Raw genomic sequence first — 26,460 nt, forward strand, 5'->3', positions numbered from 1 at the left:
GTCGTTGTCATAGGTTTTAACAAAGTAGTATTATTTTGTACAAAGCTTGCAAACTAGAGTCAAAGACTATGTCTTTTCTTTGTAGATGACATTTTAGCATTCTGTCTTACCGTGGAGGAGGACTGCTTCTCCCAGAAACAAACTACCAGTTGAGCAAACAGTGGTTCTGAAATGTGGGTGTCCTACATGGAAGCAAACGGCACTGGCATACTTTTGTTTGGTCATTAACTGCTTGGGATTCACAACGCTAATTTCAAGCTCTGTATTTTAAGCACCAATAATCTCAATTCTTTAAATGCTAGCAGCCCACAAAACAAGCAGACACACACACAACTACAGCAATCAAACAATGTTGTCTGAAAATTCCTGCAGGCACACATTTTCAAAAACATAAGCTTTTTTGTATACAAATCCATAAGGTATATTTTTCTAAATTAAAGTCAGATCTGTATATACAGTCATTGCTATCTAAAACATAAATGCAAGAATTGTCTCTGTTCATTCACAGCACATGCACAAAGTAACTATCATTGATTTATCATATCATATATACTTTTAGAAATAGCCACAAAGGTTTATAAGGAAACTAGTGAACAGATGGCATGCGAGTTAGGAAAAAGCTGAACGCATGGCAATAGGGAATGCGGCTTCAGAATATTTCATCCATGATGAGGGATCTGGAGTGTGACACACAATGCTCATTTGGACGCTCTGGCCATGATTTATGGATATCCCCTTGATGCCACACCAGTGTGTCTCGAAAGGTCCATTGTGTACTCTGCCACTATACTGAGTTTTTTTTTTTTTATATCGACTTGCAACAAGTGTCCAGAATATCAAGGCAAGTATATATATATATATATGTGTGTGTGTGTGTATACATATATATAATAATAATAATAATGATACATATAGATCTATAGGTACAGATTAGTAGACAAGGTGTAGTATCAGGAGGTAAAAAAAAAAAAAAATCTGTGCTTAAAAGCAGTTAGTGCTGAATCTCGTCAGCTTTTACAAATTCATTTCTTCACACAATTATTACAAAAAATCTCATTAAAATACTGCATTAACAAATACATTTCATCAAATTCTATAACATCTAGGTATACATTTTTACATCTTCTTGCAGTTGCAGCTTTCAGGGAGTAGCTTAAGAAGTGTACATTGAAATGACCTGGGTACAGAAGGTAAAGGAACATTATACGCACTTAGCTAAAGGTAAAGCCCCCTACCACATTTTATTACCGATTGTAATGACTACCAGTGCACACTGTTGAACCACTCTGTTCAAGCATTACCGCGAACATCAAAGCTCTTTGCTTGTACAAACAGTCCTTCAACCTTGTTTGGCTGAAAATTGAGGAGATCTCATACATCTGCAACAACAATTGCATTGCTCAAGAAACGTGCCCTCTACGTTGATTCTTTTTGTGCCTAGGATCACAAACAAATTGGTCAAAAAGTCAAGATAATGATAACAGTAATCATAATATCTATTCACAGCTCGAAGCATGGAAAGCTCCTCCACTAATTCTGTCCGAACGTCTGTGCTGGGCTCTAACAGATGTAAGGATCTTAGGATATAAGTAACTTTAATCTAAAATTAAGCTTCTAAAAATTGAATAAACTTCTAAGGTTTAGAGCTCCCTTTTGTTGTTGTTAAAGTAAGGAGGTTTGTGACACATATGAATGCATTTTTGTGGATAAACTTAGCGAAAATCTGCCAAGAAAACCAATAGAGTGTTCTACACATGATTATATAGACAATTAGCCATCGTCACTGTAGTACTCAGAGAAAAGCCCATCATTGCTGCCAGCTATTTGAAATTCCACAGAACACCAGGTCTTCCACATTAAGCCTGTCCAAGCTGGCAGAGGCTAGATGGCCATATTCACAATCTGCTCCTTATCATTGTGCCCAAAATCACATCCTTTACAACATTTGTTTGGAAAAGTAGTAGCAGGCTAGAGAAAAAGGCCAAGGATCTTCCAGTACTTCAACTGTCTGGGAAAGGATGTGGTCCTAAAAATGATACATCTTGAGTAAGCAGTCAAAAATGTGTGTGACAATTGGCTTTTTTGCACAGTTATCTGCTGCTAACTGGGAATTCACTAATCGGGTTCCATTGCCTTCCTTTTCCTTAGACTATGCAAAGAGACAGACTCCGCAGATGAGTGCTTGTGGATACCTTTAAATGCATTGTAGTCTATCAGCTGCAGGCACACAACCGGTCTCGACACTGTCAACGAAACGCTGGACATACATGTTACCCTTGTGAGACTCATAAATGGAGCAAGCAAGGTGAGATAAGGAAGAAATGCGAAGGAAGGTGGCTGGGGCTAGTCGGGTGCAGCCACCACACAGATTCCAATGGCTCACTGAGTGACAATGAAGACCGGTTATATAGTGTAGGCCTACTTTTCTGAGGAGCCTGTGTTTGTGGATGATTGAATCAAGTAGCACTGGTGTACCAGGGGAGGGAATTAATGTGAAGGACCTGTCCTGAAAATCTTTGAAGTTTGCAGACTTTTAGCCTTAAGTGAGAAACCACTCCCGCCAAGAACTGTGTGTGTCCTAAAAGTGGATCAGAGTCAGTTGGTCTCCTGGTGACCCCCAAGGATACAAAAGGACAGCAAAAGTTACTCTTCTTGTGAAGTAGGCCAGCTAACTCGTTGTATAAGGTATTGCATTGGTCCTGTCAAGATGTTTTGCTAGAATTTAGAAGTGAGTGACGAAGTAAACACCCGATTAATGTAATTTGGTATGCAAGGAGAACCATACAGTGAAATGGGAGGATTCTTGTATCCCTAACAACGGCTGAACTTAGAATTGGGAAGGTGGGGAACAACCTACTAGCCTAGGTAGACTCAAAGGGACGGGAGGAATGCTGCCTGCTGTGGAGATGCAAGTCCGAGACATTCCCAGCAGAATGCTGAAGTATGGAAGCTATGAACAGTACCCACCTTAACAAGGAGAGCGACTCATCTAGCCACACTGAGCTGACTGGAGGCAAAAATCAGCCTCAAGCTATGGGAGTCTTACCGTGCTCCTGGAGTGGTGGGAAGCCTTCCCTGGCCACTTGTTAGTAACACACAAACTTAATCTGATTTCATGCAAAACGATGAAGCTTGGGGACAAACTGTTTCTTTGAATCTCTATATCTCTGAAGTGACTGAATCACTTTTTGCAGTTTTGGTTATATTTTATACATAAAACAGTTTTTAATTGTATTAAGTTGGTAGGGGGCTTTACAGACCGATTTCCTGATTCAAATACAGTGTTGTGCTGCTGATCCTTAAATGTTCTCTGAAGTAGCCTTCGGATTCAGGCACCCGTTACTAAGGGGTTGAAGAGGTTGTTTGGAGAATAACAGTTTGCCTGACTAGGTGCTGGAAGAATTTGGCCCACTGGGCAATCTAGCTTTCTACAATTTACGATTAGCCAATAGTCAACCCCCTTGTCAGATATTTGAAAAATCTCAATTTTTTTTTTTTTTTTTTAAATTCAAAGTATTGTTTTCAATGCACAGTAGTTAGCGTACATTTGGTAGCTTTGGTTCACCTCTAACTCTTTATCCATAATGAAGGAGCAGTTTCACTCCAAGATGATTGGAAGTGCATCTGGCTTTGCTCTACTGCACAGTTTGCCATTTGTGTCCCTATTTTCAAGTACAGCTGCTTATGCATGTTGATCACACTCTCCTCTGCCCTACCGCCTTGGCTCAGTCGCACTATCAATGCAAAGTTTCCATACGTTGATACTATTTGGCTGTGTCACAATCAATGAGGTTTGCACTCACTGATAAAACCCACCTGTATGACAACATAGGTAGATGTTTTCATATGTCGATAACATACACCTCTGTTTTGCAGGCAGAGCCCGTGTAATTATCAAAAGCACTGCCTTGCACTGATCTAAGATATGCAAACAGTGTTAGAAGGAAAAACAGTTGTGTAAGAAACGTATTGAAAAAATAGCCATGTGTCCATTTTAACAAGGTCACAAGTCCTTCTATTTAAGTGGTTGCACAAACCTCAAAAAAGCTTCAGCAAAGTACATGTGGAGGGAGCCATCTTCAAGAATATTCTCTTTGTCGCTCATTTAGAAAGGTAAACGGGCAAGTACAGCTATCATAAGAGGAAATCCAGTTCACTTATTTCATACAAAATCGTACTTACTACAGTTTCCAAAAACGTCCTGACTTTCGAAGCTAGGGAAACCAAGGCAATATTAAATTTTTCAATGATCACAGAATAAAGTGAAAGAGAAAATCTGGACTTCAATTTGGATCACCGTCATTGACGACCCTGGCCAGGGGATTATTTCTTCTCATATAAACCACACATGGCATAGTTTTAACTTTTTTATTTTTGTAATATTTTGCAGAGAATTACCAAAGGAAGGTCTTACAGACCAAACAGCGTAAGGATCAGTAAAGGATCCAAACCAATGTCTCACAATATGCTTGTGCTACAAACTGCACTCTTTAAATTAAGCCAAACATTTTGATTTGTAATCTTCTAAAAATGTCATATTGCTTGATAATTTGCTTGATTTGTGAATTTAACACTGGGCAAGGACAGGTGCAACCAGTGTAATTTACAGTCAACTGTGTGGACAGCCATGATTTGTTCTGTTGAACTGCAGAGAGGGCCACGGCCCACCAGATTTCAAAATCGAATACACTATAGCAAGTTAGCAACATGTCAAGAAATAACATCCCAAATGAGTTCCACGGTTCACTTATCACACCAATAACAGTTTTTTGCACTGGAAGTATATTGTTTGTCTACCCCTTTAGATGGAGTCCTGAATTTAAGTCCTTCAATTCACCCAGCATGTAGGTTTCATTGATTTCTACACTTTGTAAATGGAATTTGTAAAAAAAAAAAAGTTTTTTCTTTTTCAAAGATTGGTGCAGGCTTCTCTGCTCTTCGGCTTTCACTTAAGGGTTTGATAAAGGGGAATGTGTCACTAACAAGCAGGGATTTTCTCTATTCTTGGAAGAAGCATGTCCATCCTTTCATCCCAGCCTTACTGAACCTCCAACTCCCTCTACAACATAACTTTGTAGTAACTAAAACTACTCTGGTGAAGTATCCCCTGGGCTCATCCGACTTCTGCTGCAATCATGCGACTTCTGAAATCTTTGTGTGGTGACACAAAATTACTCCGTAACTAAAGAACAATCGTAATTTTTCAAACCTCTCCTGATGCAGAATGTATCAAATACAAAAGTAATAAAACTATCTTGCAGTGTATGAGAGCAATAAATAGCAGAAAGAGCTATGCAGCGTGGTAACAATGTCGTAAAAAGGCGCCTGGGCAGCTCCTCAGTCATTCATTAATGAAATGGCCTTCTAATCCCAAGAAGCCAAATTGATTAAACCTAAAGAAACACCACCATACACTGGTTGGAGTCTGCTGTGCACAATTACTTGTATTGTTTGAGAACATTGCACATTTTAGTTTGCCACCATAGCACTAAAATGTACCTGTGAACAAATCTGCACATTTAACCCATTGTCCAGTGTAAATCCAGGAAGGACAAATTCATCTCAAATTTTCAGGATATCCACATAAGACAAATTTGGATACAAACTAAATGAAAGACATTTACACAGTCAGCGGTGATTCTGACAATCTCATATCCATCCATTACCTACTTGAACACAATTAATACCTATTGCATCATCATGGTCTCCTGCATTGGGAGTGACATGACAAATGTTTAGATGTTTGATATTCTACTATAAGGTAACACTGTATTTGATGATTCATGGGAACTGAATTTGCAGTGAATCTTCGGTATGACAGAACAAAGACATTCACCTCCCACTTAATGATGCCAACATGGCCTTTCCAACATAGCCTTCAATGGTGCCCTACAGAGAGCACTTTACATGCCACAACCTGGATGATGAGCCACTGCGGCCGCGTTTTTAGATATACTGAAATACAGCCCAACCCATCAGGTGTGTTTAATCCGTAACTAATTTTATCACAACACCAGAGGGTTGTATTATGCCTCGTTTTCTTGCTTTGTTCTGCAGTAACAAGAAACACTCAAGCAGAAAAGGGACAGTGCAAAACTCCATATCGTGAGTAAAAACTACATTTCCCATCATACTGGGCTGTATGATGGACAACAAAGTCAACAGCCGGAGCGAAGTGCATTTGCTGACCTTATTTCAGTATTATCCTTTATAAAAATTAAATGGTCTTAAACTCACTTGATTTGTATTGTGAGCGGCTTAGTGTATCAGTCAGCTTTTTCTCCCAGACAGGTCCTTTTTGTCAATGTGTCTAGTCAGGTGGGGCTACCGTAATCACTTTCCAACGCTGTACTTGTGCCAACACTGCGTAGGTCTGTAATTTCTTAAGCATTTATTACCTTTTTTTCCTCCTTAGGTGAAGTGTGATTCTTTTATCTCCACAGCTGAGCCCCTTCTCATGTGTGCACCATCTCAGGCCCTGCCTTTTTTGTGAAGTCACAGGGCAACGCTTTAGACAACTAATTTAGGCACTGAATTTAGATACTGGTTACTTTGAAAGCTTTGTCTCTGCCGACTCATTCGTTTGTAGTTCAGCCCATTAAACCACTGTGCCAATCACCCTCCTGCTTAAGCATTTGACTGGCATACTGAAGTGTGTGTGGGTTGAAGTCCTATCTCAAAATGAAAGGTCTTCATTAAAAATACTAACAGAACATTTGGAAAATCTGAAGAAATGTATTTATATTTTTTCTTCTCTGCAAATACAAAATTTATAACGTGTCAGAAGAGAATGCATGGTTCTGAACTAGACACTCATGACCACATGTAGCAATCCCAAATGTAGCTATCCCACTTTTGACACCATCTTACAATTCCCTATGTCACATTGCCAGAATTTTAGGCATACTGGTGGCATCAGTTCAAGCAGTATTTCTGGGCCCGCTTCATTGTCAGCCCCTCCACTGTCTGAAGACACATCATTTATGTCGAGGCCTTTCTTATTCAGACAGGATTCATTCAGACGTGGAAACAAACCATCTTGGTGGCAGGAGAACCTCCACACCAGACCTTCAATTCTGCCCCGGATCTTCTCTTGCAATCTGAAGCATTTGTCGAGCTGGATGGCACATTGCGCCCCATACTCTGGTGAAGGAACATGATCCCAGGAGTCATCCACGCATATTAGCTGTTCAGAGCTGATTTACGGAGCATTTGCATTTCAGACTTCACAATCATCATACCCATTGCTTGGTCATTCTGATTGGACAACCTGATGACAATAAGGTACCCTCTCAATGGTAGTAACAGAACTACAAACAAACCTTTGAGAGTACTCTGCCCATCATCGCATTATAATCACAGTGGAATACATTCCAGCCTCTCTCAATTCAGAGGCAGACTGGAATTCCTATTAGTTCAAAGAGGCCGGTGACTGAAACATTGGGACAGAGTTGCCAATCTGTTCGCCGCTAGGGTGATTGCAGTTTTACAGCTGAACACACGCTCTTGCTGGCCATGGGTATATCTTCACCCCCAGGATCAGAGTCTCCCTTATGGAGTCCCTCCCTTCATAATGATCTTTTGTTGTCTTTCCAGACTAAGGAGGAGTCGGGATCTCCTAAGTGATAACGTCCTAACCATCATCTCAGATATGGTACTCTGATCTTACACAAGTATCCATGGATACGCCCATCCTCTTCCTTATCTTTCACCATCCCTTGGGAACTCTAACAGGTCTCTTTCACAACCTGGACTTATCAGGCAATCTAACATCGATGGCATGAAAGGTCTCAGGCCTGTCAGCAGACACTGTCAGATTTATTGAGGGTTCCTTGGCACCAGTCACCAAAATGTATTACTGCGCATGACCAGCCTGGGATCACTCCTGTGTAGAATCATACACCAATCCTGTTACAGCAAATGCCTCTGTGGTGGCAAATGTCCCTAGTTCCTCGGCATCTGCAGGTAAAGGTTATGAAACAGTCAACACACAGAGGTCAGTCATGTCTTTACAACATGATTTTGTTGATGGAAAAACAAGTTGTAGAACATTCTTTGATTGGATGCCTATTTATAGGCATAAGTGTTCCTCTTTCACCCAAATGCAAAGTGTTATGTAATATCAATTTAGTTTTGAATAGGTTTTCTTCCTGGCCTAGCAATAACTCGCTTTCTTTAAAATGTTTTATCAACAAAGTTACCAATGCTTCCATTCCTTATACCTTCAAAGATGTTTAGATTGATAGTATTGTAGTTACACATTCCGTCCGGAGTTCTCATTACCACTTCCAGAAGGACAAAAACTCGATTATCATGCTTTTTTAGTCTAGCCAAATCATTTTGTCACCGAATAGTTCAAGGACTGTACATCACCTCTCAGATCACTTGCTCCTCATCTTGTAATATGTCAGAACATCTTATTTACCTGTTTCAGCTGCAGAGGTTTCTAGTTTGGTTAAACTCACTCTGTAGCAAGCTGGAATCACCATTTCAGTCTTTGGGGCTTATTACTCTAAGGCAGCAATGGCTTCCAATGCTTTCAATTTAGGCTCTAGGTTGGAACACACTCGGATAGCAGCTGACTGGTCTTCGGCTTCAACATTTAAAATATTTTACTACAAAGCTGTATTAAATGTATCTATGCCTGTTATAAGCAAGCTTTAAAATGGCACAATATGAGCTTCCGGGCTTGTAAAATAACCCAGGATTTCCAAGCTGTTAATGTAGGAAAGTCCTAATTTTATTAAAGGCACAGAGAAATATTATTCCACCACTTCCGACGACTGCTCAATCAGAAAGATTGTTTATCATTGTATAATTCTTTAGTTACCCCTCTCTAATTCATCATTCTTGTTTATATGTCACGTTAGGTATGACAGTGTTTCTTGGCCTTTATCCTGACGCACCTCCATTTCTTCTTAATAAAGTTTATTTTTCTCGCTGATGGACAAACTATTATGCATCAAGAAAGAGGCGGCGCTGATGTCCCAAAGAACTTGAATAGGTCTAATTACCTGCCTATGTTGACATTGCAATTCATACATCCAAGGTCCTTTTTTAATGTCTCTGGCTGCTGAATACAAAACAAAGCAAGAAAGTGAGACATAATACTCGCCTCCATGCATTAGGGTTTTCCGACATTAATAACTTGACAATCCAGATTTACAGGTGCTCAGTGCAGTAATGTGGAAGTGAACTGCAACTTTAAAGCTTCACTTTGTAGCTTTCCGAAAGGTCAGTCTACTTTATTCTTTCTACAAAGCAACTGCTAGAAATAGTGAAGCATTCATTAATGTTTTGCAACGCAAAAATATCCCAAAAAGTGGTTCATGTCAGGATTACCACAATCAAAAGATCTCACAAAACAAAATTGTCTGTAAGATCTTGCTTGTCTGAAAGCTTTGAGCAAAGCTAAGTGCATAAATGGGTTGGCCAATTTCAGGGCTCTGCACAACAGGCGTTAAGGTTGCCAAAGAATACATGACATTAAAGGTTGCATTTCACTATTACAGCGGTCTTGTGTACTATGAGCTATGCTGGTTTCTAAATGAGCAATGCAGACGTAATAGATTTTCCTGCCAAATGTACATTTTACTCTTAAAAACTAAAGCTGTTGACTGCGTCAGCGCTCACGCCCTCCTCTTCCCCTCCCTCCCCCCCTCCTCCTCCCCCTTCTTACTTTCGGCCATGATGCACAAGGGACATGATTTAGAGAATAGGGCTTGGTGCAGGCCTGAATATTCATTTTCCCTCCCATGCAACACAAAAAAACGGGCAGGCTAAAACATCCTGTGTGTTTGGCGAATCTAAAGAAGGTGAAACCAAAATCCTCCCAGAGCGGACTCTAGCGAGCGAGGCTGGCAAAATGAAACCATCTCCTCCTGACCAATGAAAACAAAAGAAATGAGACTGATGAGGAAGCTGGGGCGATAGACTTGCACGAGACAGCACACGCTGCCTCAGGCGATACCTAAAAAAATCAATGTTCAACAGAAAGTGAAAACAAAGCTTAACTAGTTATATTTAGTGGGACAATAAAGTACTAGGTAAATTAGCAGTTTGGTGGCTCAGCCAGTTGCGTTATACAGCATGCAGTGTTGGAGCGGAGGAGACATTCTATTGCATGTTAGTTATCTACAGCTCTTCCGCCCCTAGAGTGGAATGCATTTCTCAGACATAGCCCTGAATTTACAGTATTTGGTGTTGAGCACAGGTGTCTGGGAGCTCTGCATTCATGCCATCGTGCAGACTGACTTCATTCGGGGTGCCTTCAATTTGCCTTGGCTCTCTTCAGGTGCCGGGCTTTGAACTTCTTATTCATATGCAAGGCCGCCTTGATAGTGAAACAGGCTGGAACAGATGTGGTGATCCAGGCCTAAAGAAACACAAAAGGAAGAAGTGCATAATTTCTTCCTAACCAGAGTGAGCGACTTCAAACTCGGTGCTATCAGTCTACATCTAGGTTGAAAGATCTAATATTTTAGTTTGAAAAGGCTAAATGTTTAAAGGAAAAGTATGAAACTTTGTTTGAAAATTATTAGGGTTGAGTTTGAAAGCTAAAAGTCCAAAATGTATACCTTTTTTAAATTTATTTTTATTGCAGTGTCCCTTTGAGAAGTACCCTAATGGTCACACCCACCCTTACCATAACTAATTATAACTTCCACCTTCACCTCAACTCTCATGTCACATGCCTAGAACCTTGTCCTTTATGGCAAATGCCAAGCTTGATCCCTACACTGTACACTCAAACTCTTAACAGAACAATTAACCTATGGGTAACCCTTTCACGTACCTTAACCTTCTGCAAACACAAGGCATATTTGGGGCACACTGTTCAGAACAATTTTAATTTATTACCCATTTTCAGCTAATTTAATCCGTCAAGATCCCAAGCACACCCAACATATAAGTCAATTTTTCAGAAAGAGCAAACAAAGAGAGCTTAACGCACAAGCTGGCCAGCATCTGCCAGCCAAATAGTACCTAGAGATACCTTAAACAAGCACTGATAAAGTAATTTCTTTAACTTGTATCTATAATTTTTTTTCCTGCAGCAGCAATATTATAATTTGACTGTCTCCCCAACCTGTTCCTCCCATTCTACAAAAGACTAATGGTGATGTGGTGAATGTTTAAGAGACTACGGCACAATAGTAAAGTAACACGTGAACATAACCTTGTTTGCAGGACATTTGTAATCACAGTTTCCCCTCAACAGCTGGCAATCTTGATGCAACAGGGAAAATCAAAGCAGGATTCAGAGGAGTCTCATCATTCCATCCATAAACGTTTCTCCTTAATTCTCTTTCTCTCTCTGTGTCCACTTCTGTGGCTACAGTGCGACTCCAGACTCCGGATATTAAGAGAAATGGGAGGGGTCAGAGAAGGACAGACCGATAAAGAGATCGGTATAGTGAGAGAAATGACAAACGATGAGGGATGAGTGAGATTTAAGGTAGGGGATAAAGACAGGGTGCACCTGGTACATGAAGAGGCAGGAAGACAGAAGAATGGACAGTGAGGTAGACAGAAAGTGATTGGGAGAAAGAATGGTGAGTGGATGAGTCGCACAGGCTGAGGAAGAAAGATGTGAGATACACAAAGGCAGAGGGGCACGAGGTAGAGATAGAAAATGAGGATTGATACCTATGAAGACAGGTTGGGAGTAAGTGGTAGAGAGAGGGGTAAAGGTAGAAAGAGACGAGGTCTCGCGCGCGCGACAAGTCAAGCAGAGACCAAAGTGAGGTAGAGGAAGAGTCTAGGATCATCCAATGTTAGAGGCAAGTTAGAGGGATGCGAGGCACGGATGCCTATAAAGAGACGGAGGCAAGGTAGAGTGTACGAGTTCACACACAGGAGGTACAGAGGTGCGCGAGACAAGGTAATGACAAAAAACAAGCTGCAGTAGGGAATGAGAGGTACCAGGAAAGTAGTAAGATAATAAGAGTCGAGGGAGAAGAGGCAGAGAAGTAAATAAATTGTGAGAAACTGAGAGGTTAGGTAATAAGAGAGCTGGGGTAGAAGGAAAAAAGTGAAGCAAGGAAAAAGAGTGAAGCACGGAAATGGGGAACTGAGCAGCGAGAACTAGAAAGAAGCGAGGCATCGAGAGATGAAGATAAAGATACCAAGTCGATGGAGAAGAAAGAAGAAGGGAGACGGAAACATTAGTTAAGAGGAGAGGGCTGTAGAAGAGACTGCTAGGATAAGCACCGAGTACTAGAGAGGCGAGATTGTGAGAGAAAAGCAGAATAAAACTGAACAGGCCAGTGTACTTGATGTGACCTAGACAGGGGAGGTACACAGAGATATAGGGAGTAGATAGCGGAAGGAAGAAAATGAAAATGTCACTTACCCAGTGTACATCTGTTCGTGGCATCAGTCGCAGTAGATTCGCATGTTCTGCAATAGCTCGCCATCTGGTGTTGGGCCGGAGTGTTACAAGTTGTTTTTCTTCGAAGAAGTCTTTCGAGTCACGGGACCGAGTGACTCCTCCTTTTGTCTCCATTGCGCATGGGCGTCGACTCCATCCTCGATTGTTTTTCCCCGCAGAGGGTGAGGTAGGAGTTGAATTGTAGTAATAGTGCCCATGCAATGGAGTGACTAAGTATGCACCTATTTAAGGTTGAGATGATACATATATAAATAATTGAAGGCAACTTCCAAACTGCTACAGGCTCCCGGGGAGGCGGGTGGGCACATGCGAATCTACTGCGACTGATGCCACGAACAGATGTACACTGGGTAAGTGACATTTTCAGTTCGATGGCATCTGTCGCTGTAGATACGCATGTTCTGCATAGACTAGTAAGCAGTTATTTCCCCAAAAGCGGTGGATCAGCCTGTAGGAGTGGAAGTAGTGTGAAATAATGTTCTTAATACGGCTTGACCTACTGTGGCTTGTTGTGCGGATAACACGTCTACACAGTAGTGCTTGGTGAATGTGTGAGGCGTAGACCATGTGGCTGCCTTACATATTTCTTGCATTGGGATGTTTCCTAGAAAGGCCATGGTAGCACCTTTCTTTCTGGTTGAGTGTGCCCTTGGTGTAATGGGCAGCTGTCGTTTAGCTTTAAGGTAGCAGATTTGGATGCATTTAACTATCCATCTGGCTATACCTTGTTTTGATATTGGGTTTCCTGCATGAGGTTTTTGAAATGCAATAAATAGTTGTTTAGTCTTTCTGATGTTTTTTGTTCTGTCAATGTAATACATCAATGCTCTTTTGACATCTAATGTATGTAGTGCCCTTTCAGCTACGGTATCTGGCTGTGGAAAAAACACTGGAAGTTCCACTGTTTGATTTAGATGGAACGGTGAAATAACCTTTGGCAAAAATTTAGGATTGGTCCTTAGGACGACTTTATTTTTGTGTAGTTGTATAAAAGGTTCCTGTATTGTAAACGCCTGAATCTCGCTTACTCTTCTTAGGGAAGTAATGGCGATGAGAAATGCCACCTTCCAGGTTAGGAACTGTATGTCGCAGGAGTGCATGGGTTCAAAAGGTGGACCCATAAGTCTAGTTAGGACAACATTTAGGTTCCATGAAGGAACAGGTGGTGTTCTTGGTGGTATAATTCTCCTAAGGCCCTCCATGAATGCTTTAATGACTGGTATCTTATATAGGGAAGTTGAATAGGTAGCCTGCAGGTATGCAGATATTGCTGCAAGGTGTATTTTAATGGAAGAGAAAGCTAGGTTAGATTTTTGTAAGTGAAGCAAGTAACCCAGTACATGTTCTGGAGTTGTGTGTAATGGTTGTATTTGATTAATATGGCAGTAGCAAACAAACCTCTTCCATTTACTTGCATAGCAGTGCCTGGTGGATGGCCTTCTAGCTTGTTTTATGACTTCCATACATTCTTGGGTAAGTTGTAAGTGCCCGAATTCTAGGATTTCAGGAGCCAGATTGCTAGATTCAGCGATGCTGGATCTGGGTGTCTGATCTTTTGGTTGTGCTGTGTCAACAGATCTGGCCTGTTGGGCAATTTGATGCAGGGTACCACTGATAGGTCTAGCAGCGTTGTGTACCAGGGTTGCCTTGCCCAAGTTGGTGCTATCAATATGAGTTTGAGTTTGCTTTGACTGAGTTTGTTTACCAGGTAAGGAAGGAGAGGGAGAGGAGGAAAAGCGTAAGCAAATATCCCTGACCAATTCATCCATAGGGCATTGCCTTGGGATTGTTCGTGTGGGTATCTGGATGCGAAGTTTTGGCATTTTGCGTTCTCCCTTGTCGCAAACAAGTCTATCTGAGGTGTTCCCCAGAGTTTGAAATAAGTGTTCAGAATTTGGGGGTGAATCTCCCATTCGTGGACCTGTTGGTGATCTCGAGAGAGATTGTCTGCGAGTTGATTTTGGATCCCTGGTATAAATTGTGCTATTAGGCGAATTTGGTTGTGAATTGCCCAACGCCAAATCTTTTGTGCTAGCAGGCTTAACTGCGTGGAGTGCGTCCCCCCCTGCTTGTTTAGATAATACATTGTTGTCATGTTGTCTGTTTTGACGAGAATGTATTTGTGAACTATTATTGGTTGGAAAGCTTTTAGTGCTTGAAAAACTGCTAGAAGTTCTAGGTGATTGATATGCAGTTTTGATTGATGTACGTTCCATTGTCCTTGTATGCTGTGTTGATCGAGGTGTGCTCCCCACCCTGTCATGGAAGCATCTGTTGTTATTACGTATTGTGGCACTGGGTCCTGGAAAGGCCGCCCTTTGTTTAAATTTATGTTGTTCCACCACAGAAGCGAGAGGTAAGTTTGGCGGTCTATTAACACCAGATCTAGAAGGTGACCCTGTGCTTGAGACCACTGTGATGCTAGGCATTGTTGTAAGGGCCTCATGTGCAGTCTTGCGTTTGGGACAATGGCTATGCATGAAGACATCATGCCTAGGAGTTGTAATACCATCTTTGCTTGTATCTTTTGTGTTGGATACATGCGTTGTATGATGGTGTTGAAATTTAGAATTCTTTGTGGACTTGGAGTGGCTACTCCCTTTGATGTGTCTATTATGGCTCCTAGGTATTGTTGTACCTTGCGCGGCAGAATGTTGGATTTTGTAAAGTTGACGGTGAACCCGAGTTTGAAGAGGGTTTGTATGATCTGATTTGTGTGATTTGAGCACTCTATGAACGAATGGGCCTTGATTAGCCAGTCGTCCAAATATGGGAACACATGTATTTGCTGCCTTCTTATGTGTGCAGCGACTACCGCTAGGCATTTGGTAAAGACTCTTGGTGCGGTTGTTAATCCGAAAGGCAGTACCTTGAATTGGTAATGTATTCCTTTGAATACAAACCTTAGGTATTTCCTGTGCGATGGGTGTATTGGTATATGGAAATAAGCGTCCTTGAGGTCTAAAGTTGCCATGTAGTCATGTAGTTTTAGCAATGGCAATACTTCTTGTAGTGTGACCATGTGGAAGTGGTCCGATTTGATGAAAGTGTTCACTACTCTGAGGTCTAGGATTGGTCTCAGCGTTTTGTCCTTCTTTGGTATCAGAAAGTACAGTGAGTAAACTCCTGTGTTTATTTGTGTGTTTGGCACTAATTCGATTGCATTCTTTTGCAATAGTGCCTGCACTTCTATCTCCAGGAGATTGGAGTGGTGTGTTGTTAAATTTTGTGCTTTTGGTGGTATGTTTGGAGGGAATTGTAGAAATTCTATGCAATAACCATGCTGGATAATTGCTAGAACCCAAGTGTCTGTAGTGATTTCCTCCCACGCTTGGTAATAATGACCTATTCTTCCCCCCACTGGTGTTGTGTGGAGGGGGTGAGTGACATGTGAGTCACTGTTTAGTAGTAGGGGTTTTGAAATCTTCCTCTATTTCTAGGGAATTGCCCTCCTCTATATTGTCCCCGAAAACCTCCTCTATACTGTCCCTGGTAACTGGACGGTGTTGCTTGTGAGGTGCTGGCTTGTGTGCTCTGACCCCGAAACCCCCCTCGAAAGGGCGTTTTACGGAATGTGCTGTAATTCCCTCTGCTCTGCGGGGAGTAGAGTGCGCCCATGGCTTTGGCAGTGTCCGTATCTTTTTTAAGTTTCTCAATCGCTGTGTCCACTTCTGGACCGAACAGTTCTTTTTCATTAAAAGGCATATTGAGAACTGCTTGTTGAATCTCTGGTTTAAATCCAGACGTTCGGAGCCATGCATGCCTTCTGATAGTTACAGATGTATTAATTGTCCGTGCAGCTGTATCTGCAGCGTCCATGGAGGAGCGGATCTGGTTGTTGGAAATGGCCTGTCCCTCCTCAACCACTTGTTTTGCCCTATTTTGTAAGTCCTTGGGCAGATGTTCAATGAGATGTTGCATCTCGTCCCAGTGGGCTCTGTCATAGCGCGCAAGTAGTGCCTGGGAGTTCGCGATGCGCCACTGGTGTGCAGCCTGTGCTGCGACTCTTTTACCAGCTGCATCGAACTTGCGGCTTTCTTTATCTGGGGGTGGTGCATCTCCAGATGTGTGAGAGTTGGCCCTTTTCCTAGCTGCTCCTACAACGACAGAGTCTGGTGGCAGCTGTGTAGTGATGAAAACCGGGTCTGTAGGAGGCGCCTTATACTTTTTTTCCACCCTTGGTGTGATTGACCTGCTTTTGACCGGCTCCTTAAAGATGTCTTTTGCGTGCCGGAGCATACCAGGGAGCATAGGCAGGCTTTGGTACGAGCTGTGGGTGGAGGAGAGTGTGTTGAATAAAAAATCATCCTCGACCTGTTCTGAGTGGAGGCTTACGTTGTGAAATTGTGCTGCTCTAGCCACCACTTGAGAATACGGGGTGCTGTCCTCTGGTGGAGATGGCTTCGTAGGGTATGCCTCCGGACTATTATCTGACACTGGGGCGTCGTATAGGTCCCATGCGTCCTGATCTTGGTCACCCTGGCTCATGGTGGTGTGAGCTGGGGAGAGTGATGGAGTTTGTGCTGGTGAGACGTGAATCACGGGCGGAGGAGAGGGTGGTGGGGTAACTCTTTTCACCACTTTTGGTTGTGGTGTTTGTTCAGTCTGGAACTCCAACCTTCTCTTTCTCCTAATAGGGGGAAGGGTGCTTATCTTTCCTGTCCCCTGCTGTATGAAGATACGCTTTTGCGTATGGTCCACCTCAGTTGCTTGTAGCTCTTCCTCAAACCTATGCTTTTGCATTTGGGAGGTTAGCGAGTGCTCTTCTGTATAAGAGCCTGAAGCTGGGTCGCTTGCAGTTTGTTTCGGCATCGAAACCCTGTCTGCGTGTTTTTTCGGCTCCGAGGTGACTTTTTTCTTTTTCGGGGCCAAAACCTCTCGGCGTCGATCTGCGTCGGTGCCGCTGTCTCGGCGTCGAGCCGTGTCCACACCGGCATCTCGGTGTCGAGGCTTGTATCCAGCACTTTCTCGGTCCCGAGAAGGCTGCGTGCCGGTGTCTCGACCGGAGTCGGACGATCTCGGCACTGTTTGGGCCTTTTTCGGTGCCGACGGTCGGTCACCGAATTTATGGGTGGAGCCATGGCCGGATGGCAGTGGCGTCCCCTGGGCCTTGTAAATGTGTCTCTGTGTGGTTTTCGACGTCTTACTCACGGTTTGTGTATCGTCGAATCCTTCGGAGTCTGAGTCTTGGATCGAGAAGGTACCTTCCTCTTCCTGTTCCTCGAACTCCTGTTGGGCTGTCGGTGCGGACGCCATCTGAAGTCTTCTGGCTCGACGGTCTCGGAGTGTTTTTCGGGACCGGAACGCACGACAGGCCTCGCAGGTGTCTTCGCTGTGCTCAGGTGACAGGCACAGGTTGCAGACCAAGTGTTGGTCTGTGTAGGGGTATTTATTGTGGCATTTGGGGCAGAAACGGAACGGGGTCCGTTCCATCGGCGTTCTTCAACACGCGGTCGGGCCGACCAGGCCCCGACGGGGGATCGAAAAACTACCCTGAAGGGCACCGGAGCTCTTCGATCTTCGATGCGGTGTGGAATCTAAGTACGCCGATCCCGAACGCAAAAATACCGACGAAAATCTTCCGAAATTAGCTAATCTTCCGTTCCGAAACTCGGAGCGACAGGAACACGTCCGAACCCGATGGCGGAAAAAAAACAATCGAGGATGGAGTCGACGCCCATGCGCAATGGAGACAAAAGGAGGAGTCACTCGGTCCCGTGACTCGAAAGACTTCTTCGAAGAAAAACAACTTGTAACACTCCGGCCCAACACCAGATGGCGAGCTATTGCAGAACATGCGTATCTACAGCGACAGATGCCATCGAACGGAGTGTTATGGGGCTAAGCAGATAGATGTCTACTACCCACTCACTTACTCCTACCTGGGGCTTTTTCAAGGCTTGTGTTGTTCATCAGAGAGAGTCCATTTTTAAATACAAATAGTCTAAGTAGAGAGGTAACAGAGTAAGAGATGGGTGAGGCAGAGAAAGAAAATGAAATGCAAAGGGCGGTGAGGCAAGGATAGTCCACGCAGGAGAGGCTGGGATGGAGCGGGAGCTATAGAAAGGGTCTTTTAACCGTATCACTAGCAGGTGGCCCGCTGTATGGTGGGGACCTGGGCAAGTGGCCTCTCTGCCGGACATTAAAGCAGCTTTGCTTATTCATATGAATAACACTCACCGTTACCCAAGCCCGAGGCTCTAGCGACACCTTATCCCCAGCCACAACACTGTCTAATATGTAATCCTAAAACTAACCCTCTGCGCTGACCTAGAGCATAGCTTTTACAATGTTAAAATGTTTACAAACTTTAGTTTCCCTCACTTACAAATTTGAGCCTTCGACCAAACAGGTTCTTGTTTCATTAAGGAGCTTACCAATTTCCGTACTGAAAATTCCACACACCTTAAAAAGGTGTACCTTTGAACTGAAAATTTAAATACACCAAACAAATTCCACTTTGTTTCAGGAATATGTTCGTAGATGGCCCAGGAAAATCTTTTCTTATCATCAGGGCAGACAAAATAAAAATAAGTTGGAGGTGGCAGTGTACCCCCACAATTCGACTGCGCCACCACGACAGACAAATGTGAACACGAATATGGCCCTAGGAGAGAAACACAATGAGATGCTAATGAGAAACTGGTGTGAAGAATCTTGAACAGGGCCAGAGACTACAACTCTGTTACTGGTGAATGAGTGAAACCCTCTGGCCTTCTCTTAAGCAGACCCCTGCTTATGGGCAATTCTTCTGAAAGTCAAACCTCAGCAGCACCTTTGGACTGGCAGACCAATGCGTGTCAGCAGGACTACCCTACTGGGTTTTTGTTCTGCTATTGGCTCAACTGAAGGGAAAGAAAACAAAGCTAAAAATCCAGAAGGAATGGGTTAGAACAGTGCGCGTTCAGGGCAATCCCGATGTGCTGTGGTCGAGCCCCACCCATTCCACTGCCCATCATCTCACCAGAAGCGCATGCGCCCAGTAGCCATTGGTTTGGGACTGCAGGCCGACAGTGTTGAGGGCTGACCTCACGTAGGTCTCGGGGGCTGGCTTGTCCCAAGTCGGGGTTCGAACTTTACTCATTTTGGTTGCCACATAGAAGGGAAGAACGCTCTGCAGATAAAAAGGAGAAAATCTAATTTATAGTACATTTGTAAGACTGTATGGCCAGTCCACATAAAGGCGACATAACTTATTGAAAATAACGTCTCAAATCAAAATAACAAAGGGTAAGAAATGCAGTGGATTCTCTTTTTCAACATTTTGAAGGCAATTATATGTTGTTCATTTATACACCAAGTGTTTTTGCGTCACCCACAGCCATGTTTTACAGCCAACATAAAACATATGAATGTATGGAATATAACATTCTACTCTACGGTACAAAGCATACATGGAACATATGAAACTAATTAAAAACGATTCACTGAATACCCCCCAAAATGTACTGCATGCAAGGCAAAATAAAGGAAATGGCAGGGCACTCTACAAATCTGTTTGTCAAGTGTTACCGGCGCCTAATGAAACTGCAAAATCCAAATGAACACAAAGGGAAGGAAAGGGTCTGGGATCTTGTAGGTTTAACAAGACTTGTGCTGGATGCGCAGACAAGGACACTGTGGAACAACTGTACTGTTCTGTGTGTTCAGCAGAGGGTGCATCCCAATCCTCATGCGATGGCCACCTCCAATCCCATCATCCCAATCCTCATGCGATGGCCACCTCCAATCCCATCATCCCAATCCTCATGTGATTGCCACATCTAATCCCATCATCCCAATCCTCATGTGATTGCCACCTCCAGTCCCATCATCCCAATCCTCATGCGATGGCCACCTCCAATCCCATCATCTCGATCCTCATGTGATTGCCACATCTAATCCCATCATCCCAATCCTCATGTGATTGCCACATCTAATCCCATCATCCCAATCCTCATGTGATTGCCACCTCCAGTCCCATCATCTCAGTCTTCATGCAAGTGTCTTTTATACTCACAATCCTCATACGAGTGCAATCTCCGATCACACTCATCAAGTCATTGACATTTACAATACTAAGTAACTCCTATCGTCATGTGACTACCGCCTCCAATCCGAATTCGGAGTGCAACCTCCTATCCTAGTCATTGTGTCATTATCACCTATGCTAATCCTCACATGCCACCATCAATCCCCTACCATCCTGATCACGTGATTGCCACCTTCAATCCCACATATCCTCTTGCCATATGACTGCCACCCCCCACTTATTTTGTGACTATCTCCATTGCCAATCATCTCCGTCATCACATGAGTTCTACCTCCTACCTAAATCAGTGTGATTAACAACTTCAATCCCAACAATCATACGATTATCATCTAGAATCAGGAACTCTACTGTTAACAGCACTGGCATTAATCAATTTCATCACTGTCCCTAGGCACTTATGAAAGTGACAGGCCAGAGAAATAAAGTCAAGAAAGACTTTGTGTGACCCCAGCTTAAGTCATGCGAGCAATCCCAAAAGACGCAAGCCAGCCAGCTAGAATCCTGACAAAGTAAACTGTGTGGGGCCAAGGATGTACCTCTCCTGACAAACTCACAAAGGACAAACTCAGCATGACAAGCCAGCTGATGAAACTTGGGAAGTACTTTTATGAAGAGAAGCAATTTCCATGAAAACGCAAGGATTTTCACCCAAAAAAATGTATCGCCTCAGACTGTAATCCAAGACCGGGTATTCATAAACAAAAGATTCTTACAGTTTGGAAAGTACTGACGCCAAGTTATCCGGATTTCTTTTCTATTGGCAGGAACTGAACACAAGCACCTCACCCCACATGAACGCCTTTCTCTTCCTCAACTGACGCCCTCAGAATCCCCACCAAGTTCCACATTCTACTGGACATAAAAGTATAAAAACCCCACATATCGTCCCTCTTAAAATAACAAAACATATAAGGTAATACATGTTATACAGAAATAAATGTTGTATTTAATTTCAATACACAGAGGCTCAATAGAAGTGGTGTCGGAATCAACCCATAACAATCCTTGAAGTACGCAGGTACAGAAAGTTTCTTTCTTGGGCAAAGATCGCATGTTTCACCCTTCAGCAGAACATCGGACACAGCATTTTCTGTTGCACAGAATCCAATTGCCCATTCGGTACAATCACCAACCTTTCTTTGTTCCATCTCTACCACTGCTCATGCGCACATCATTCGACCAAACTTCCACAACCAGAATAGGAGAGATAAACAGACTCCCCAGAAATCAAATGGCCAGGTTTTTTCACACATACCCAACAACCCTTTGAAACTTGCCCTGTACCCTTCTCCTGCCTCTAGTAGCATCATCCAGCTTGGTGTGAAGGCATCTCTGTATATCCTTTACTCCCTGCAGCGATTTGGGATTAATAGAATATTCACTCCCTCCTTAGCTTGGTGCCAGGCGCACACACACCACTAAACTAAAGGGGAAACACCCATGCTGTCATTAATGGGTGGTTCTCATTGCGCAAATCATGTCATCAATCACTGTTCTCCAATTCAATTTGTTTATGAAGACGAACTGCAAACAGCCTTTCAGCGTAAATTAAATCGTTCAACTGACCCATTGCTCCTGGGATGATAAAGAGCAGTTCTAATATGTTTAACACCAACCTCCGTTAGAGAACTTTTCCATCTTGACAAATACAAACTGCATTCCATTGTTTGTTACCAACTCACTTGGGTAACCTTCCCTTCCAAATACATCTTGCAGAAATCGTATGATAACCTGTGTACTAACTGTGCTCACAAACTTTAATTCATACCACTTAGTTAAATAATCAGTCAACACTATGGTATTCCTTGAAGCCTCTCCTAACATTCTATGAGGCCCTTAAATATCTAATTCCAATTTATGCCATGGTATCATAGGTTCCTCAATAAGTGTAACCAAAGAATACCTAGAGAGCTATATCACAGGTTCAAGACTAATCATGGAGATGATTACAGATTTACACTGACTGCACTACGCCAGCTCCAGCTGTTGTGTACCCTCTATTACTATCCAAAACATTGCTTTCACCACACAGACCTGCCACGTATGAACCGGTCCCATCCCCAATATGACTAGTCTGCTTCCCCTAGTGATATGATAGACTGTAGTAACCAAGACTTACTCCCCAGAGACTATTAAGTTGTTTGTTTACTTAAAGTTTCGTACATGTCTAACCAAAACCTTCCTAGGGTTGATTTCATAACCAGATTATACTCTGAACGTCTCGCACCTGCCACATGCGCTTTTCCAGGTGAGCCCAATGCATGACATACCTTATAATCTCAAGGAACTGAACACATTTCAAAATGTACACACTTATTTTAAATAATAGGCCCCCCTCACACATGCAGCCAACAAATTCCTCTATGCCAGCAATATGGAGCAATATACGGTGTACCCGAGTAACCGGGTTTAACACTGAGGGACTGAACTGTAATATGACCCTTGTATATTGCTTACTTTACTAAGTGTTAAAAAAAAACAATAAAGATATGATTTTTTTTTTTTTTTTTTTTTTAAGTGTAACCGAAGACTGATGCGTCACTTGTGTGTTGTCGCTTATTACACATGCGCCACAATTCCGGATACATCTTTACTGCCTTGGCCACACCTGGCCACCAAAATTCCTCTTGCACCCTTAGTGGCTCACATCCCTATGTGTTCTTCTTGGGTCAGTTCCAAGACACAGCCTTGTAATTCTAGTGGTAAAACCAACTGTTACACACATCTCAGCAAACCATTTTCCAGAGTCAGCTCCTGTGATACTTGGAGAAACGATTTAAACTCCCATCCAAGCATTAGGCCAGCCAGCCACAACCCAATTCTCAACCTGTACCAAAACATGTCCTTTTCCAAGGCACTCCTCCACACTTCCTAATGTAAAACACCTTTAAAATCTCCTGATACACATCCCATGGTTAAACCATATCAATAGCCTCCATACTGTCCATCTCACACTCATCACCAGACAAAGGTAAAGTGACAAACAGGCAGCCACAAAACATTTTTCTTGGCTGGAATATACTCACAATCACATTTCTGTAAAGTGCACTGCCATTTAGCTATTCTGGGCTTGGCATTGCCAGCATTCTTTGTGGCGAACAAACTCAAAGGGTTATGGTCCATACAGATGAAGTGTCAACCGCTATATATTTCAAAATGTTGTGCATCCTACCACAATGCCAAAGCTTCCTTCTAAGTAGTAGAGAAAGAAGTTTCCACTCCTCAAAGCGCCCTTGATGCAAAAGTTATTACTACTTCTTTCATATTCACCTTTTTTTGCATCAGCACAGCCCCTAAACCTGCAGTGCTGGCATCAGTTATCCACTTTCATTTCTGGTATCAAAGGGGTTAAGGAGGGTAGCAGTTACAATGTCCGAACAAACATTCCTGAAAGCCAACTGACACTCATCATCCCACATGTTCTTCTCTTTGTTCATCAACTTTCTTGGAGGAAACACTGTCAGAAAAATGTGGCACGAATTTAGAATACAATTCAATCAAACCCAGAAATGATCTTAACTTGTCCTTGTCACCAGGTGTGGAAATTTTCTTTTTTTTAAATACCTTCTAAGATTTTCATTTTAGGTTGCACTCCCTGCCAAGAAATGTGATGGCCCAAATAATCCACTCCATCTGTTTTTAATTTGCACTTGCCGAATTGCAATATCAAACCATGATCACAAGCTTAACCAGGACTCCTCTCAATATCTTATTTGTTTTCACATCATTACCATTCACCAACACATCATCTTGATAACACAACATGCCCTCCACATTCTTGAACATGAGCCTCATTACTCTTTGGAATACGGAGGCCGCAGATGCCAGACAAAACGGAATGTGTGTGTGTCTGCAATCCTCAGTTAAATGCACCTGGCAGTAAGTGGCTGACATATCAAGGGTTGTAAATTCCACTCCTCCTTTTAATGTGCTTAATATGTCAGACATGTTTGGCAGTGGCTCGCGATCCACAAATATATTACAGTTTAGATGGCAGGGGTCAACACACAAATGTAATGACTTATCACGTTTGCATACAAAAAGTGCAGGTACCAGCCAATCAGAACTCTCAGCTGGCTCAATGATGTCTAAGTTACACAACCTATCCAGTTCTTTAGCTAACTCCTTCCAGAGTCAGAATGGGAATAGCTCCATCTGTTGTAATTTAGTAGCAATTAGATTAAGCATTAGCAGAAGACATCTTGTATTTAGCAACTATTGTAAACATTTCGTGGAATCCATTTTGTATTCATGGCAGCCATTATCTCTGCCACATGCTGCCATGTGCTCTGTCCTACCTTCCTGTTAACTACTCTTGAAAATCTGTCTAGTGACAAGTTATATTTAGCATCTCCCACTTTCGCACATGCCCAGTAAGATCTGCAGCTGTTAGTAATTAGTAACAGACAGTAATGTGTCAACTAGTCCTTGAAAACTGTTAGCCCCTCCTACATGTTGACTGTGCATTTCCATATGACTTTATATGTATACAAGTCTTGCTTCAATAACTGTACCACCTTCTTTTTAGCCCCTGCGTGGGTATAAAAGGACCATGCTTTCTTAGTTCAGTGTGCTACTTCAAACATTACCGAAGGGTGCTGTTTGAACTGTAGTACCACCTCTTGAGGTTTAATAAACTTTGTCTCTTATTTCAGTTTCTGTGCCAACTTCTTCCTATATGGTCTGTGGACTTTGTGCAGAGAAGGGCGAACCCCTTGCACTAGTAGGCCTTGCTGAGGCTTACTTCGACACATCCCACAAACTATTTTGAGGCAAAACCTCTCGTTTTTCCAAGGAATTTGAAAATACTTCAGGGAATTCTTTGACCCATGAATTCATAGCATCAGCATTATTATCACATGCTGGTCCACTTTCATACAACTTCTATCTGGAAATAACCTAATTAGGGTGGTTGGGATCAAAAATAATATCTAAATCACTCCATTCCAACATATTCGAACCCTCCTTGGCCACATACATTTTACAAGATGCACGTTTGTCTTCGAACGTCACGGTAGCCTGAAATTCCCCAACTAACTTGATTTATTTATCTCTATAAGCAAATAGTGTTACTGAAGGTTTATCCAGAGGTACAGGTTGCAAGCCCTTAAAAACGTCAGGACCAATAAGCTTTTATCCCATTTATTAGTACTTTACATTGAAGCGGTTTTCCGTTAATACTGTACAATAGTCACCGGTTGCACATCACACTGAATCAACTATTTCTCAATACCTAAAATGACCTCATCATCGACATTCAGGTCTGACTGCTCATTAAGGTTGGCCAGAGATGCTTTCTGTACATGCACAGCCTGGCACACACTAGCATAATGACCTTTGCGATTACATTTCAAACATGTGGAATGAATAGCCAGGCAATTCTTTGGCAATCCAATGTGACTGCAACTGCTATGTTCTTTTCCAATATCGTGATGGTCTGTTTTTTGGTTGAGATTATCCTTGTAGGAATCTTTCCCACGTTGAACTTTTATTTCCTTGCACTGCAAAACGTCTGATGATTCCGACAACTCTTTAAAATATTTGTTAGCATTTTCAATGCTTCCAGCAATATGTAGAGCAGATTCTAAATCTGGATTGTCGATCAACAACAATTTTTATTGAGTTCTGCGATTGTTGGGTCTATCAGTTAGCTGATCCTGAATAATTTTGTCTCGAACATCATAATTACATGTGACAGATGACCTCCTTAAAGGAGACAAAATCTATAGATTCCCCAGGTTGTTGTACCCTTTGTAAGAATGAATGTCTTTCAAGCACAAAATCACTCACAGGAGAAATCAAATTTTTTCAAAGTAGTGGCAAACTCATCCAGATTCCACATGTATTATTTCTCTTGCAGCACTTTGGGACCCAAGTTATAAGAAAAAAGAAAAAAAACAAAAAACTTATTTCATAAGTAAAAGTGTCCCCATCAATTGCCTCAAGATATGCCTCGAATGCTTCCTTTCACCTTTGCCAATCCAAAGGAGGGAAGCCAGACTCCGGTAAACACTGAGGTGGAGCCACATTGCCT

General features: G+C 42.5%; 1 protein-coding gene across 1 annotated transcript in view; it reads right to left on the reverse strand.

The window, feature by feature from the left end:
• Window positions 1-4,354: 4,354 nt before the first annotated feature.
• Window positions 4,355-26,460, reverse strand: part of HSD17B12 (hydroxysteroid 17-beta dehydrogenase 12) — a 367,296-nt gene continuing 345,190 nt past the window's right edge. The window contains exons 10-11 of the mRNA XM_069221808.1: window positions 19,359-19,508; window positions 4,355-10,375 (exon numbers count right to left, since the gene is read on the reverse strand). Of these exons, the coding sequence (XP_069077909.1) occupies window positions 10,271-10,375; window positions 19,359-19,508 (255 nt within the window). The 3' untranslated portion in view covers window positions 4,355-10,270. The remainder of the gene's footprint in view (window positions 10,376-19,358; window positions 19,509-26,460) is intronic.

The sequence above is a fragment of the Pleurodeles waltl genome, chromosome 3_1 (assembly GCF_031143425.1).
Source record: "Pleurodeles waltl isolate 20211129_DDA chromosome 3_1, aPleWal1.hap1.20221129, whole genome shotgun sequence".
NCBI lineage: Eukaryota > Metazoa > Chordata > Amphibia > Caudata > Salamandridae > Pleurodeles > Pleurodeles waltl.